The 13,665-nt window shown below is 33.0% G+C and overlaps 1 protein-coding gene across 1 annotated transcript in view; it reads left to right on the top strand.

The window, feature by feature from the left end:
* GRIK2 (glutamate ionotropic receptor kainate type subunit 2) overlaps nt 1-13,665 on the top strand; it is a 310,527-nt gene that overhangs the window by 133,881 nt on the left and 162,981 nt on the right. Inside the window, exons 7-8 of the mRNA XM_090135954.1 lie at nt 12,514-12,657; nt 13,299-13,406. Of these exons, the coding sequence (XP_089992080.1) occupies nt 12,514-12,657; nt 13,299-13,406 (252 nt within the window). The remainder of the gene's footprint in view (nt 1-12,513; nt 12,658-13,298; nt 13,407-13,665) is intronic.

Below are 13,665 nucleotides of genomic sequence, written 5' to 3'. Positions count from 1 at the left end.
AGTAAATTGTCTTTATCTCAATCCATGAGTTCTTGCACTTTTACCTTTCTGATTCTCTCCTCCATCCTACATGGAGAGAATGAGTGAGTAAATATGTGGTGCTGAGGTGCCCGCCAATTTAAACCACAAAATTGAGAAACACCTTCAGGATCAGAATGCATATAATGAGCAGAGCAACAGCAACTAACTGAAAAGGCCTACATTTTTAACTATTAACATTAGTTTTTTGCTCATACATTCTCCAAAGATGCAAGGAGGGATAGAATTCTGTAAAATTTACTCATAATAAAGGTGATCCTCTTGGTATTCTGTCTTACAATTCTTAGAAACTGTACAGAAGGGTGACAGGAAGTCTAAAGACCTGAAATAGTTGATGAGTCTTATTACATTTGTACCTATTTATTTTTCCTTTTAGTTTGTCTGTCAAAGACCACCTGCCTTGTATGTGTGTATGAGAAAAGTATTCATGTGATATTAGCTTTGAAACAGAACATTCTTGCATATGTAATCTTTTTTTTCTTCTTCTCCTGTCCCTTTGTTTCCTACATAATCTAAAACTTCAGTTCTGGAGAGTTTTCTGAAATATTAGAAATTAACATTACTAAAATTAAGATGAATGCTGTGAAAATTATGTTTTAAAATCTTGCTAAAATGTAATTGAAAGAGGTATTTGTGCATTTCAGGAAAAATAATTCCTCCTCAGTTTAATCAGAGGTATGCCCGCCCGCCTCCCCCCCCCCCCCCAAAAAAAAAAAGATTAAAATTCTGCAACATCTTGTACATATTTTTTATTTTAAATTTAGATTTATATATACTGTTACTCTGATGGATGAAGCCCTGATAAAGCATTGAAAAGCCTGAATTACATTCTGTTTTCAGTTCCTATTTTTGGTTTAGTAATTGTGATAATTATATACTACCATTTGGCTTTTTGATATAAATATCCTTTTGAGTATGAACTATGTTTAGAGAAAGAGAGTTGAAAATTCCAGAAAGGATCATTGGGTGAATTTAGAGCTTGTATATTTTACTACAAATTCTATTGGATATTCTGAAATTCATGATACATCCAATAAAATTGTATCAGTTTGAATATTGTTTGGTAGCTATGCTGACTAAAACATCAGCAATGTCTAAACTGCTACCACAATTTTTTTTGAGTTGTTCTTACTAGTGAGGCTCTGTTTCTAGCATAAAGTATTGCCGTTGACTTCTAAGTTATTTATATCATTTTCCTTTATTCAAATTTTGTATATCTATTATTGTGTATCCTTGCTTTCTTTGTATTTCAAGCTTTGGTGTGCTGTTCAAGGGTTTCAAAGTACTTAGAAGTTTAGTTAACTTTCATCGTCAAAATAGGTCTCATAATTACAGTCCTGGTTTAACCCATTGAGGTTCATGTTAAAATTCTCCGAAGAATCACAATCTCAAACTGTGCTTAAAGTAAACATGTTTTTGTGGGTAAATAAATTAATAGTTTAAGATCGTTGTTTTTGTTAGAGCATTTTTGAAGGTAGCCTGGAAAGTTAGTGCTGCAAATCAAAAGACAACTTTTTAAGCTCTGGATAGATTTGTGTTGAAGTTTTTTTTTATCAAAACAAGTTTCATCTAATGTGAGTATGTCTGAATCCCATGTCTGCTATGATAGTGAAGATGGAGTTAACAATGTGTAAGGATCTGATTATTAGAGTTAGCAGTATAACATGTTGAAAATATTGTTTGGAAAGCAAATATCCATAGTATATAATCTAAATGTAGCACAGAATTTGGATAAAGACTGTGCACTTAAAATGACAAAAGGCAATGAAGAATATAAAACTGAGTATGCTTCCAATTCTTAACTAAACTGAACTAAAATGTCTATTTTCTAAATCTATTTTTTTTCTAAATCACAGGCTTGTAGTTTCTCTTAATATATATATTTTTTCTTTGTGTTTTACTGATTTCAAGGAAGTTTTAATCCAGAAGCAAAATACTTTCTTGCTTAAAACAGAGCTCTAGGATATATATAACTTAAGGCATTACAGAAGACTGATGTAAAGAAAAATTCTGTTTTGCAATGAACATAAACACATGTATAGAATAGTTGTTTTACACTGCTTGATAATTTGTCTTTCCTGCAAACATGAACTTTGCAAGGCTGCACATGTAATCGTGTTTTTTTGCTGAAGATATTAAAATCTGTGTTATTAGTTGTAAGTGGAGAAAAATGTAAATGGAGCTTGGTGAAAGCAGGAAATGACAGTTTATTTTGAAAGCTCAGAACCATCTCTGCATTTCAAAGTCATCAACATGCATTTATTTTGAAAATTTTATTCAAAAAATAAAAGGTATGAAAGTTGTGAAATCCTTCAGTGGTGTGAAACTTTCATAGAATATTAAAGTAGAGTAAGGAGAGACTGATTCTTTTGATCTTTTCCTCCTTATTTAATGAAATATTTTAATTTCTGAATTATTCTGAACATATGCCTCTCTTCAGATGAGATCAGGTGTACTTTCTTGCTGCACACGAGTACAAAAATATTCAGGGCATATGCTGAGTAAGCTCTTTCTGTAATTATGAATTGCTCATATAGAGGGAATTTTCATGTAGTGTGTAAAACTAATGCGATAGTAGCAGGCAGCTCTTTATTATGGATGTGATTGTTGGAGCTGCAGTGATCAAAATCATTGATTTTTGACCGGGAGAACAGATGAAAGGAAATAGACTATGAGACCAAATAATGACCCATTGTTCTTGATAATTAGGTTTTCTTTATCTGTACTTAAGGTATATTAAAAAGCATGATGGTACTTTTTTATGGCAAAAAATATTATAGGCAATATCATAATTTCCAAAGGTCAGAAGGAAGGTTGAGCAAATACTTCAGATTAACTTTAACCTGAATATTTTATGTCTGCTTTTAAAAATGTGTAGAAACCTAACATTGTGACACATTGTTCTCAATTGCATATTATAAGCATAGGTTTTCAAATGTTTGTGCAGAAAGATAGTTTTTACTACCACAAAAAGTATGCCGCAAGTCATTTCTTTCCTCAATTAACAAAATTTGTGTTGTGATGGAACAGTTATAGGGTCTTTTGAAATAGCTTTTTATCTTGTCTTAGCAATTTGTTTCAGTTAGCCAGAAAATAGAAAATAGGAGAAAATAAATTTCTAAAAAATACCATTATAGAATTCATTTATTTGTCACAGAGTTAGCAGTATTTATTCCAGATAAAAGTTCCAGAAATGTATGATTTTACAGAGAGGAATTAACATGTTCTCCCTTAGTATGAGAAAATAAATTCTGAATCAGGATACCCCCTAAAATCAATGGACTAAGACCAAGTGAAAATTTGGAGTTTTAGTACAAATATTTTACAATAATAGCAACTTAAAAGAAAAAAAAGAATGCTGAAGTGGGCACAAGTTACTTACAATGCTAATCTGAAAAATAGCCTGATAGACAGAAAGATTCAAAAATATTACATTAGTTGCCCACACAATATTACAAAAACAAAAATTTCAAAATTAATATAAATGTTTACTACAAAAGTAGGAATTCAGCATGGAACTAGGTATTAAACTATTTGATGTGTTGTCAACAGTCAAGTATAATGTAGATGATCATATAGACTGAATTTACTACTTTCTGTGATTGGAAACAAGCAAACCACCTCAAAATATTTGACATCTAACCTGTCCAATAAATGGTTTATTTAAAATGTGGGAATGAGAAGTCAATTTAAAAGTTGAGGAAATTGATCACATTTTAACCTTACATCAGAATAGTGAGCCCTGTATAGAAAGAATAGCTTTGAAACCAGATTTTGAAAAACTGCAAAGGATGGAATTCTAAATATTCTCAGAACCAGCGTAGTTATTTTCTTAACTGAAATTACATTGTCCCTCATACTAAAGACTTAAGCTTTTGATCCATAGCTAATGATAAAGTGTCCTTATTAGAAAACTTTATTCAGAGTTTTCTGATATGCTTTTTGAGTGTATTATAAATCTTCAGAAGTGAAATTCAGATTCTGCATCAAAGATCAAGCAGAAAAGAGAAACATTGCTGCTGTTCTTATTTCAGAAAAGGACTTTGTTAAAAGCATCTCCTGTATTAATTGCTGGTAAAATTTCAAGTTGTCTGAAAACATCACCTTCTACAAGTTAAAATCAAGCTGTAAAAGTGGCAGTCAGCATAACTCATTTTCAGGTACTTATGGTTCTTGTTCCCGTAAATAGTCTACAGATTTTCAGAATGATTGAAGATTATTTTGAGAAATGTAAAAAGTTAAGGCACTTCAAACATTTTTACTGGGAAATCTGTTTTTATACTGTCAATATAAAATGTATATTCTTTCCTATGTAATGATAGTATAATGATAAGATACGTGTCAATACATCAATATTAGTGTTTTGCATTTTCTCAGTGTTTCTTAATGTTTCATGTTTGCTTTGCCATTTCTCTAAAAATTAGGGATCAAACTATGAGACACTGAGGCAAAAAGGAAAATACATCTCTCTTTGTGAAGACAGAATTACATTTTTTTTCTAAAAATTACTTGTCATGACCTATTTTTTATAGATTTCCTTTGTTTCAAAGCTTTTTTCAGTAGTTTAAGAAAAAAATAGCTTTGCTCTGATGTTAAAAAAAAAGTATTATGATGATGATGGAGAAGAATAATTTTCATCTGTCTTGTCATTCATAATACATTCTCTATTTGAAACTGCATACGCTACTCCTGTTTAAAATTCACAAGGAAACTGTTAACAATAATCTAAACAGCTATGCCATAATCTAATGATTATTCATCTGAAATATTAGCCTATTTATTTATTTATTTTTATACTAAAGGTTTGTTGCTATTTAGGAAATTTAGATGCACAATGTTTATAGCTTGCTGGTGCTCACAGTTTGTTCCCAGTTGGAATGCACATTTGGGGGTGAAAGCAAAATCTCTACTATTTGCTTAATTGTACCCCAGAGTGGAGCTCGGAATATGTCAAGAAAGAGGAAAACACCAGCTTTAATAAGCATACAATGCAATTTAACAGTTCATAAAACAGTAAAATTTAATCCCAGACTGAGAGATTTATTAAATCTCACTCAGCAAAATGGTTTTGTGGGATGTGTTAGCAAGTGAGAATTAAGTGAAATTATTTCAGGGGCAATAGACTTTATTACCCAAGGAGGGAAGGAACAAGTTTTGTAAGCCATTTCTTCTTAATTTCATTCACTAATTATAATTGCTTTGAGTAGGAGAGCTTTCTGTGAGCAGAAGAAATATGTTGGGTCTCTGGAATACATGTGCATTATACTACATTTGTCAGGCTTCATCTAACTCAAGTTTCTTATGTAGGTGGTCTTGTGCAGTGGTTCATTTAGTGATTTTTTTGTTGTTGTTAAATCTAGTAAATCTTAAACATCTGTTTGTAAGATAAAATGACTCCTGTTATTTTTTATTGTTTTGTTATTTTTGCATCCATTTTGATTCTTCTATGCTCTTTAGCTTTCCTTTCTTCTCTGTTTTCTCTTCCCCTCAAGGTTTGTTCTCAGGCTTTGTTTTGATAGGTTGCAGAATGTATCCATCAGTTAGAGGGTTCCTAATTCTGCTATGTTCTTACAAGCAGTTGTTATGTCCCTGGTAACCAGTATACAGTCATACCAATATGACCTGTTTCCATCCTACATATATGTTAATATATTGTTCAACTATCCGCCTCCCCTTCCCCCTCTACCCTCCCCCCCCCCAAAAAAAAGAAAAAAGAAAGAAATCATAGATTATTAAAAAGTGAATTTGTTTTGATACTTATGTAGACTTCCTACTTGCACCTACCTGGGATTTCTGTATACTTTATGTCTTGGGTTGGAATCATTAATCTTTTCTTTATAGACAATGACATGGTGGAACTTAACTTTTAGAGCTAATCTTTCACCCGACTTTTACTAGATATACTTAAAGTCTTTCCTGAATCTAGAATACAATACAAAGTGACTATATAAAGTGACTTCATAACTTTATAGAATAAAAATTAAGGGTGACATAATTACTTTCAAGTGAGCACAAAAGTGATGATCACTTTGTGGCTACAAAATGAGTATGGTATGATTCATCCTTCTTTCTTTCTTTCAAGCATACAGTAAGATTTTACTGTAATGCAGAACTATTAGAAAAGTTTAGTTCCATCTTGAAGTGCATATAGAAGAATAAACTCAAATCTATATTTAATTTGATCTTTTTTTTTTTTTTCTGTAATCTGTGTATGTAGAGAAAGATGTAATCAGGTGTCCCTTATGCTTACAAATCTGTGTGGTTCCAAGTAGTCCATCACACTTTTGTGATAGGAGTATTTCCTGTGGACTGTTCTTTAGGTTTCATTTGTATATTCTGCTATATGATTAAACATTGGTGCTTGTTTCTGGTGAATCAAAACTTCTGGCTTTGTTTCATCCTTGTGGTAAGTTACACCTGTTCTTTCCTGTTATACATATACATGGATTGGTCTAAACATGGTCAGTCTTCTCAGTTTTTGTTATAGCAATATGTGGCAGAAAATTATCTCAGGTAAATGTCTCATATATGTAAAAAATATCTCTTATATATGTGTATGTATAAAGCACAGAAGATAATATAAACTGCATTTCAAACACTGTTGAACCATAAACTGGAAGCAATAGAATATACATTTCTCCCATTAACCTTAAATGCTAATTGCCACAAATGAAATAACAGTAGAAAGGTTCATAGACTTTTGTTATTTTTTTTAGTATGCTTTCTGATAAATCATTTTGGAATTGGGAAAATGTTTAATTTTACAGTGATTGAAATTACATTGCACGGGGCATGAATAGCTTTCTCTTTATCCAATTTTTGCTTTACAAAGGATCTGAAAAAATTGAAGACAGATTACTTTCTTCGGTTTTCATCTTTTGTCCCAGACCTGTAGATGTAGATTGCTCTGAAAGTAATACCTCCTATTTATTTCCACGAAAGCTACATCTGATACAAGGGCACAATAACTTTATTCGATAGAGCAAATTCTCAGCTACAAAACACTCTTGCAATGTATTCACCTACATAAGCTGTGTATTTTCACCAGCAATGAACAACAGCCTGCAAGTTGCACTTGTAAATGCCTGCACCAGTGGACATGACCCACTATCACCCCTGCTGAAACTTATCTCTCACCACCTCTCAGTTCTCATGTCCACTGTTATGTTTCCAAAAAAACTCATCAAGCAGATTGTTCTCATACATTTTTGATTATATATATATTCTATATATGTAGTATATAATTATATATAAATTTATTTCTGACTTTTTAAAAAGAAGTTTATCAGAGTGGATTACTTTGTGAAATAAGAAAAAATTACTACAAAGATAAAAATTACTACTATTTCTGTTCACCCTTCTCATAATCGAAATATTCTAGAAAATAGGACTGTTACGGGGAAAAAAGAAGGTGGGTGGTGGTGGATTCAATACTAAACAAAAAAGGACATTTTGTGCTTGATCATTTACTCTAAATTTTCTAATTAATAATTTTGTATTGTTTGTTAAATTATTGTACAGCAAGGACAGCTCAGAGAAGAAGTAATTACAAAATGAGGATTACTTAGCAAGATACAGAGGTTGACTGTCAGATTTTTTTGAGTGCATTGAAATGAATAAATACGCCATTGTGAATTCTTACTGTGCAGTGCGTCTGAAATAATATTATCTTCTATAAAAAGGCTAGACCAGAGAGGGAAGCGATGCTGTTCTGTGTCCATTATACGTTAAACTCTAAGGCTATTAGACCAAAGCTGTTCTTACTATCCTAATCTCTGTCACTCATAAAGTCAACTAGAAATAGTCTTGATAGACACTGGGAGTTGAAAAACAAAACGTGACCTTGCATATAGTGTTTTATCCAAGGCGTTTTTGTGTAAGAAAATACTGTTTATAAGGGACAATGGAAAAATCAATCCTCCTGGAACCTACCTTCGGATACATTCCCCTTGCCAAAAGAAGATGCAACATTCTTATATTCTAAAGTCTGGCAAGTGTAAGTGCCTTAAATAAAAGCTCAATGAGAGAATCTTGCCGCACTACGAAATGAGCATGTTAACACTTTGTTACACCAGTGATCACAGTCAGTATGAACAAACTATCAAGCTTATTGTAGTAGTCTTTATTTAGATAATGGGGAGGTAAAGATAATGTGAGAATAGCATATGCATATGTCACTAATCAGTTGAAAAAGCTGGGCTTAAGTGATATGCTATTTCAAGTGAGGTGTACAAGTACACATACTGCAATTTTTACTGAGTTGATTTAGCTGAAAGCAAAACTGACCAAAGAGTAAATATATTCCAAGTATTCTTTTAACTTCAGTTTTGTTTTGAAAAGAACAGTTTCTTATTTGTCTTTGCATAGAAACTTGATTAATCTGTGATGCATTTGTGACTTGATACTACATTTGTAACTGGTTGCTGGTAAATGCAGATTAAGATTTCTATCTTGTGACAGGACAGGACCTGTCAACAGAGCTATAGAATATATGTATACATACATACATATATATATATATATATATATATATGCATTTTCTTGTTTTCTTTCTTTGATGAAAAAATATTTTTTGACATTCCTTCTTAATCAAATATTTCAAATTTTTTGTGTGGAAAATCCAGTCTTAGGCTGTCTAGAGAGTTTCAGTTGTGTTATAGAACAGTTGTATATAAATTTAGTTCTAAGAAGAGTTTCGAAGTTTTATTATTTATTTTATTTATTGTATATACTCTCTTAGCCTTTCCACAGGGGAAGTGCTCCAGCCCTCTGATCGTTTAGTGGCCCCTCTCTAGATTCTCTTCAATAGGTGCATGTCCCTGTGCTGGGGCTGCTGAATGCAGTAGTCCGTCCATGTGAGGTCACACAGGAGTGGAGTAGAAGGGGAGAATACCTTCCCTCGACTTCTTGGATATGCCTTCACCCAGGATGTGATTGGCTTTCTCCACTCAGCCTGTACTTGTGCTTGAAACTGCCACAGTCCCAGTGCAGGATGTTGTATTTATTTTGCACCAGGCCCATTTCTCAAGGCTGTTAAAGTCCCTTTGGATTCCAGCCCTTCACTCCAACACATTGACTACTGAAGTTTGGAGCTGTGGGCAAACTTGCCGAGAGTGTACTTTGAGTTTCTTATCCACCAGATGGTCCATTCATCAAAGCCATCTTTCTTCAATTTAGAGACAAAGATGTTGTGTGGGATTATGTGAAATGTTTCTGCATTAATCTACTGAAGTTTAGTAAGTGCCTGTGGCATCTTTGGTTGGGATTCTACCTCTTAATCTGAGAAGGCATGGGGAGAAATAGTAGTGTCTTGTTCCCACCAAAGCTCTTCCACAGTGAGATTAGACAATATTTAGCAAGTAGGACTTGCAAGTAAATAGCGCAAACACAACACCTGCAGTAAGGCTGTTAAGGAATGACAGAGCAGTGAGAAGGAATGTGTAGTATACAGCTGAGTTTGGGATAAAAATTAAATACAGGTGTTGATACTTTCCCTCTATTTGAGGTACTCTGTCTGAGCTCACTTCTCTAATTAAGCTGTTGTCTCTGAGTGCTAACAGCTTTTTTGTTACTTCCTTGACTCAGCTGAAAGACTTCAAGTCATTTTAAATTTTATCAGCTTTATCTCATACTATTTCAATTTGATAAAGATATTTGTACCTTCTGTAGATTAGATTTTTTCTTTTGTAGTTGTAGATGTAGACATGCAAGTGAAAGTGTCATAAGCAGTATTTTTAATGCATTTATTTGTATCTAAATAAGTCATTAGTAATACATACTGTGAAGTTTTTAAAAAAACAAAGAAACCAACACATTTAAAAAACTGGACCAAGATACATTTGTGCAATACAACATGATCTTTTAAAAGTTTATACAAGTTAACTAAAAAGTACTCATCTTACTTTTCAGTAAGATTATCTTCTTCTAATATGAATTCACTTCTTCAGCAAATGGAAATGTTGTAGGGTCTTATCTGAAGTTCAAGAATCATTCCTTCTCATGAACTTTATATCCTCTTCTTCTTCCAGACTGTCAATCTGTGTTTAGATAAGATAAAGAATGCTAAAAATGTAACCGGGTACATTTTCTCTCAAATTCTGGACAAGTTTCTTGCTGAAACCTGCAGTGCTTTCTGAATCACAAAACATTATTTTAGTAGTGCAATGAAGACAAATAAAGATCCATGGACAAATGGCAATGAGAGGCAAAAAAAGCTTAGCAGGCCTAACAAATGAAATTGGAGAGCTAGACTAATTGCTACCAATTCCTGCTGTCTCAAGTGAAAGATAAAGTGACCTAAAAGAGAATAGTTCAATTCACAATTCAGGCATATACTTTATATCTTTTTCTGAGTTCTGTAGTGTTTATTTCTCATTCAGTAAAATCAGTTATTGCACTAAGAGAGATGAGCATGATACTGAATCACTAAACCAATAGTTTCCAGCATATGGGTCTATCTTCATGCAATAAAAACATTAAAGTCCCCATTTAACATTAATGTTACCTATACAAGGTGGATTGAGGAATCTCAGCCTGTGTAATCAATGAATTTTTCTTGTAGCATCTAAAAATCAAATTGGACACTCAACTTCTAACCAGGATTATTTTATGTTGTATGCATCTAAAAGAGTGCATTCTGATTTAGGTTTATTTTCACTGAAACAATGCTTATCAGTTGAGTATGAAGAATATTAACAGAATTCAAATTACTGCCATAATTTCAATGGTTTTTTTATTGTTTCCACTGGAGTTGACTGTCCTTCAGACTTCAAGCTCTGTGGCTTACAGAATTTGACAAAAAGCCATGTTACTCTGCATCTGGCATAATGTCCATTTGATTCCTGCTGTTGAATTTTATCGGTTCCATGTTTAAAGTTATATCTACTTATCGGTTAATGCTATTTTTGAACTTCTGGTTACTTCTTAATAGGCTGTTTCTGCAAAAGTTTCACAGCAATTTCAATTCATTGGTGCAAGGTCTACAAGTTCAGAATTAAAACTGAAAAAACAAAAATAAAGAAACAAGCTCCAAACATACTGCTTGCATTTCTGAGCCAGATTAATGTGCTGAACTTTTATAGTTTATTTTAAAATATTTTGTCAAGACTCCAACTTCTGCCAAGTGCTAGAATATTAAACTTTGTGTGATGCTTAGTCAGCATGTCATTCCTGCTTTTGGGAGTTTCACTGTCTCTTTGTCAGATATCAGCTTGCCTTAAAAGCACTTTATTGCCTTAAAGATGATGAACAATTTGGCAGAAAAAATTATTTTTGGACTGATATGGTGTGTCTACATCAGCTGCTTGGTGTCTCAGATCATTGAAACCTATTATATTAGCTATTTAAAATAAGGATTTATTTCTATTTGAATTTTGAGATCTCTCCTTGGGAGAGCCATTTACATGTAAAAGTATATTTTCCCCTTTAACAGTAGCTTATGGGCTATAATGGTAGAGCATTTTTGCATTTTTATGTTTAATTTTATTGTAAAGAGCCTTGGGATGCATTTCCATGAAAGGCACTATATAAGCTCATTTTGTATTGCATTCTATTGTATTGTGACAAGTGCAGTAATCCTCAGGTTTCCTGTCCATTAAAGAACTCATTTCACAGCTCACTAATTATGTGAATGAGAAGGGGAAATAAGTCCCTTTTCTCTAAGGTATGTTGAGCAGATGGCAGAGCATTCATTTCTACTAGTGAATGTAAGGTCCTCTCTTTTGGTTCCAAGGCTTGTCTCTGTTTATCAAACAGAAGAAGAAAAGAGAAGTCAGTTTCTTTACACGACAGTGTGCACTGGGAGGTTGTCTCTATCCTTTGGTAATACAAAAGTAGTTAGTACATGCTACATCTAAGCAGTCCATTTATTTAGCATGGGACGTGAAAACAATTAAATGAATGTGCAATTTAATGCAGTTCTAATTTGCCACTGTTTTTTTAGGAGATATTGATTAGGTCTACTCTAGGGATTTGAAACATTGCCTATAAGCAGTTACAAATGAATCAGCTGGAATGCCTTTGGGACAGTATTTAGTCTGTAATTCCAATTTGAAAAACATTATTTCCTTAGGCCTTGGAATTTTCTCTCATAATCAGGCTTTTGCTATTTTGCTTATCTGCTTTTCTTTTTCCTCACTCATAGAATTAACTGTCTTAAGCCAAACATGCATATATAGGCCCCTAAAGCACTGCTTTTTTAAAGGTCATGTAAGTCATCAATGGTAATGGTGTCCTACTGTGATCCTAAAAACTTGATATTTGAGTATTAAAAAGAGAAAATCTGAAATTAAAGGTCCAGATGCCTCGGTGAGACTTGGCAGTACGGTTGTGTTACACAGCGCTACACAAGCAATCAGATTATTTTCTCCCTACAATGTAAGGAGAGTTACTAAATTTTGTTGCTTCTTTTCTCACCACTGGGACATCACTTGTTTTCAGTTTAAGTTCATGGTACTGATTTCATTCTAATTTCAGACGGATGCAGCTCTAATGTATGATGCGGTTCATGTTGTGTCAGTGGCTGTCCAGCAGTTCCCACAGATGACTGTCAGTTCACTACAGTGTAATCGCCACAAACCATGGCGCTTTGGGACCCGCTTTATGAGTCTCATTAAGGAGGTGAGTCACTCATAAGATATATCCTGCTTCCTTACTTTCCTTTCTTCCAATCTCCATTTCTTTTTGTTTTAATCCCACTTGAATTCTACTTTTTGTGTTGGTGGTAGTGGTGATGGTGGTTTGTTTTTTTTTCCCGAGTGGATGAGGCTCTTCTAAGTTTCTTACTTGTATACATAAATATATTGGCTCTGGGGGACATCAATTTTTACTGTCTCAGTGCAGTCTCAGAGGACTCAGCATCTTGTAAAAGTAAGCCCTTGTTTGAAGGAAATGTTCTAATAGAATAACAAAATCCAGAGTTCATGAAAAGTGTTGAGACTGTGGGATGGGAAAAAGAAGTGAAAATGCGTATATGAGTATTGGAAAAATGATAAGAATGAGCTTGTTATTGCTTTTAGTAGAAAGTTTATTGGATAGCATGGAAAGGGGTTTAAAAATATTTTTGAAGATTAAAGAAAGCTTAGTTAGCAAAAACATAATATAAAATAATTTTTTAAAAATAACAAGTTGAAATACTTTGATAGAATAAATAATATTCTCACTTCAGTAGAAGTAAGATTTTTCTTTTTGGGAAAAGTAAAGAAATAGGTATTTATTTATAGAAATAATCTTTTTTATTATTATTTTTTCTCCCTCTATAGGCTCACTGGGAAGGCCTCACAGGAAGGATAACTTTCAACAAATCCAATGGCTTAAGGACGGATTTTGATTTAGATGTTATAAGCCTCAAGGAAGAAGGTCTTGAAAAGGTGTGTAAGATGTCTACCTCTGAAGTGATAAAACACATGAAGCAAAAACTTACTTTCCCCCAGAAAAAAAAATAAATCACAAAAGTAACTTATTTTTTTCTCTGATGAAAAGCATAACATCTACAGCAAAATGAAATTTTGTATGGGAATAAAATGTATGTGGTTTTGAAAGTGTATTTCAAAAATAGCCTTGACACAAGACTTTATATATGTAGGGTTTTGTTTTATTTTCCTTAGAAGAAGACAGTACAGCTGAAAC

This window comes from Phasianus colchicus, chromosome 2 (genome assembly GCF_987193195.1).
Source record: "Phasianus colchicus chromosome 2, bPhaCol1.hap1.1, whole genome shotgun sequence".
NCBI classification, from domain to species: domain Eukaryota; kingdom Metazoa; phylum Chordata; class Aves; order Galliformes; family Phasianidae; genus Phasianus; species Phasianus colchicus.
This window is presented reverse-complemented; position numbering and strand designations above follow the sequence as displayed.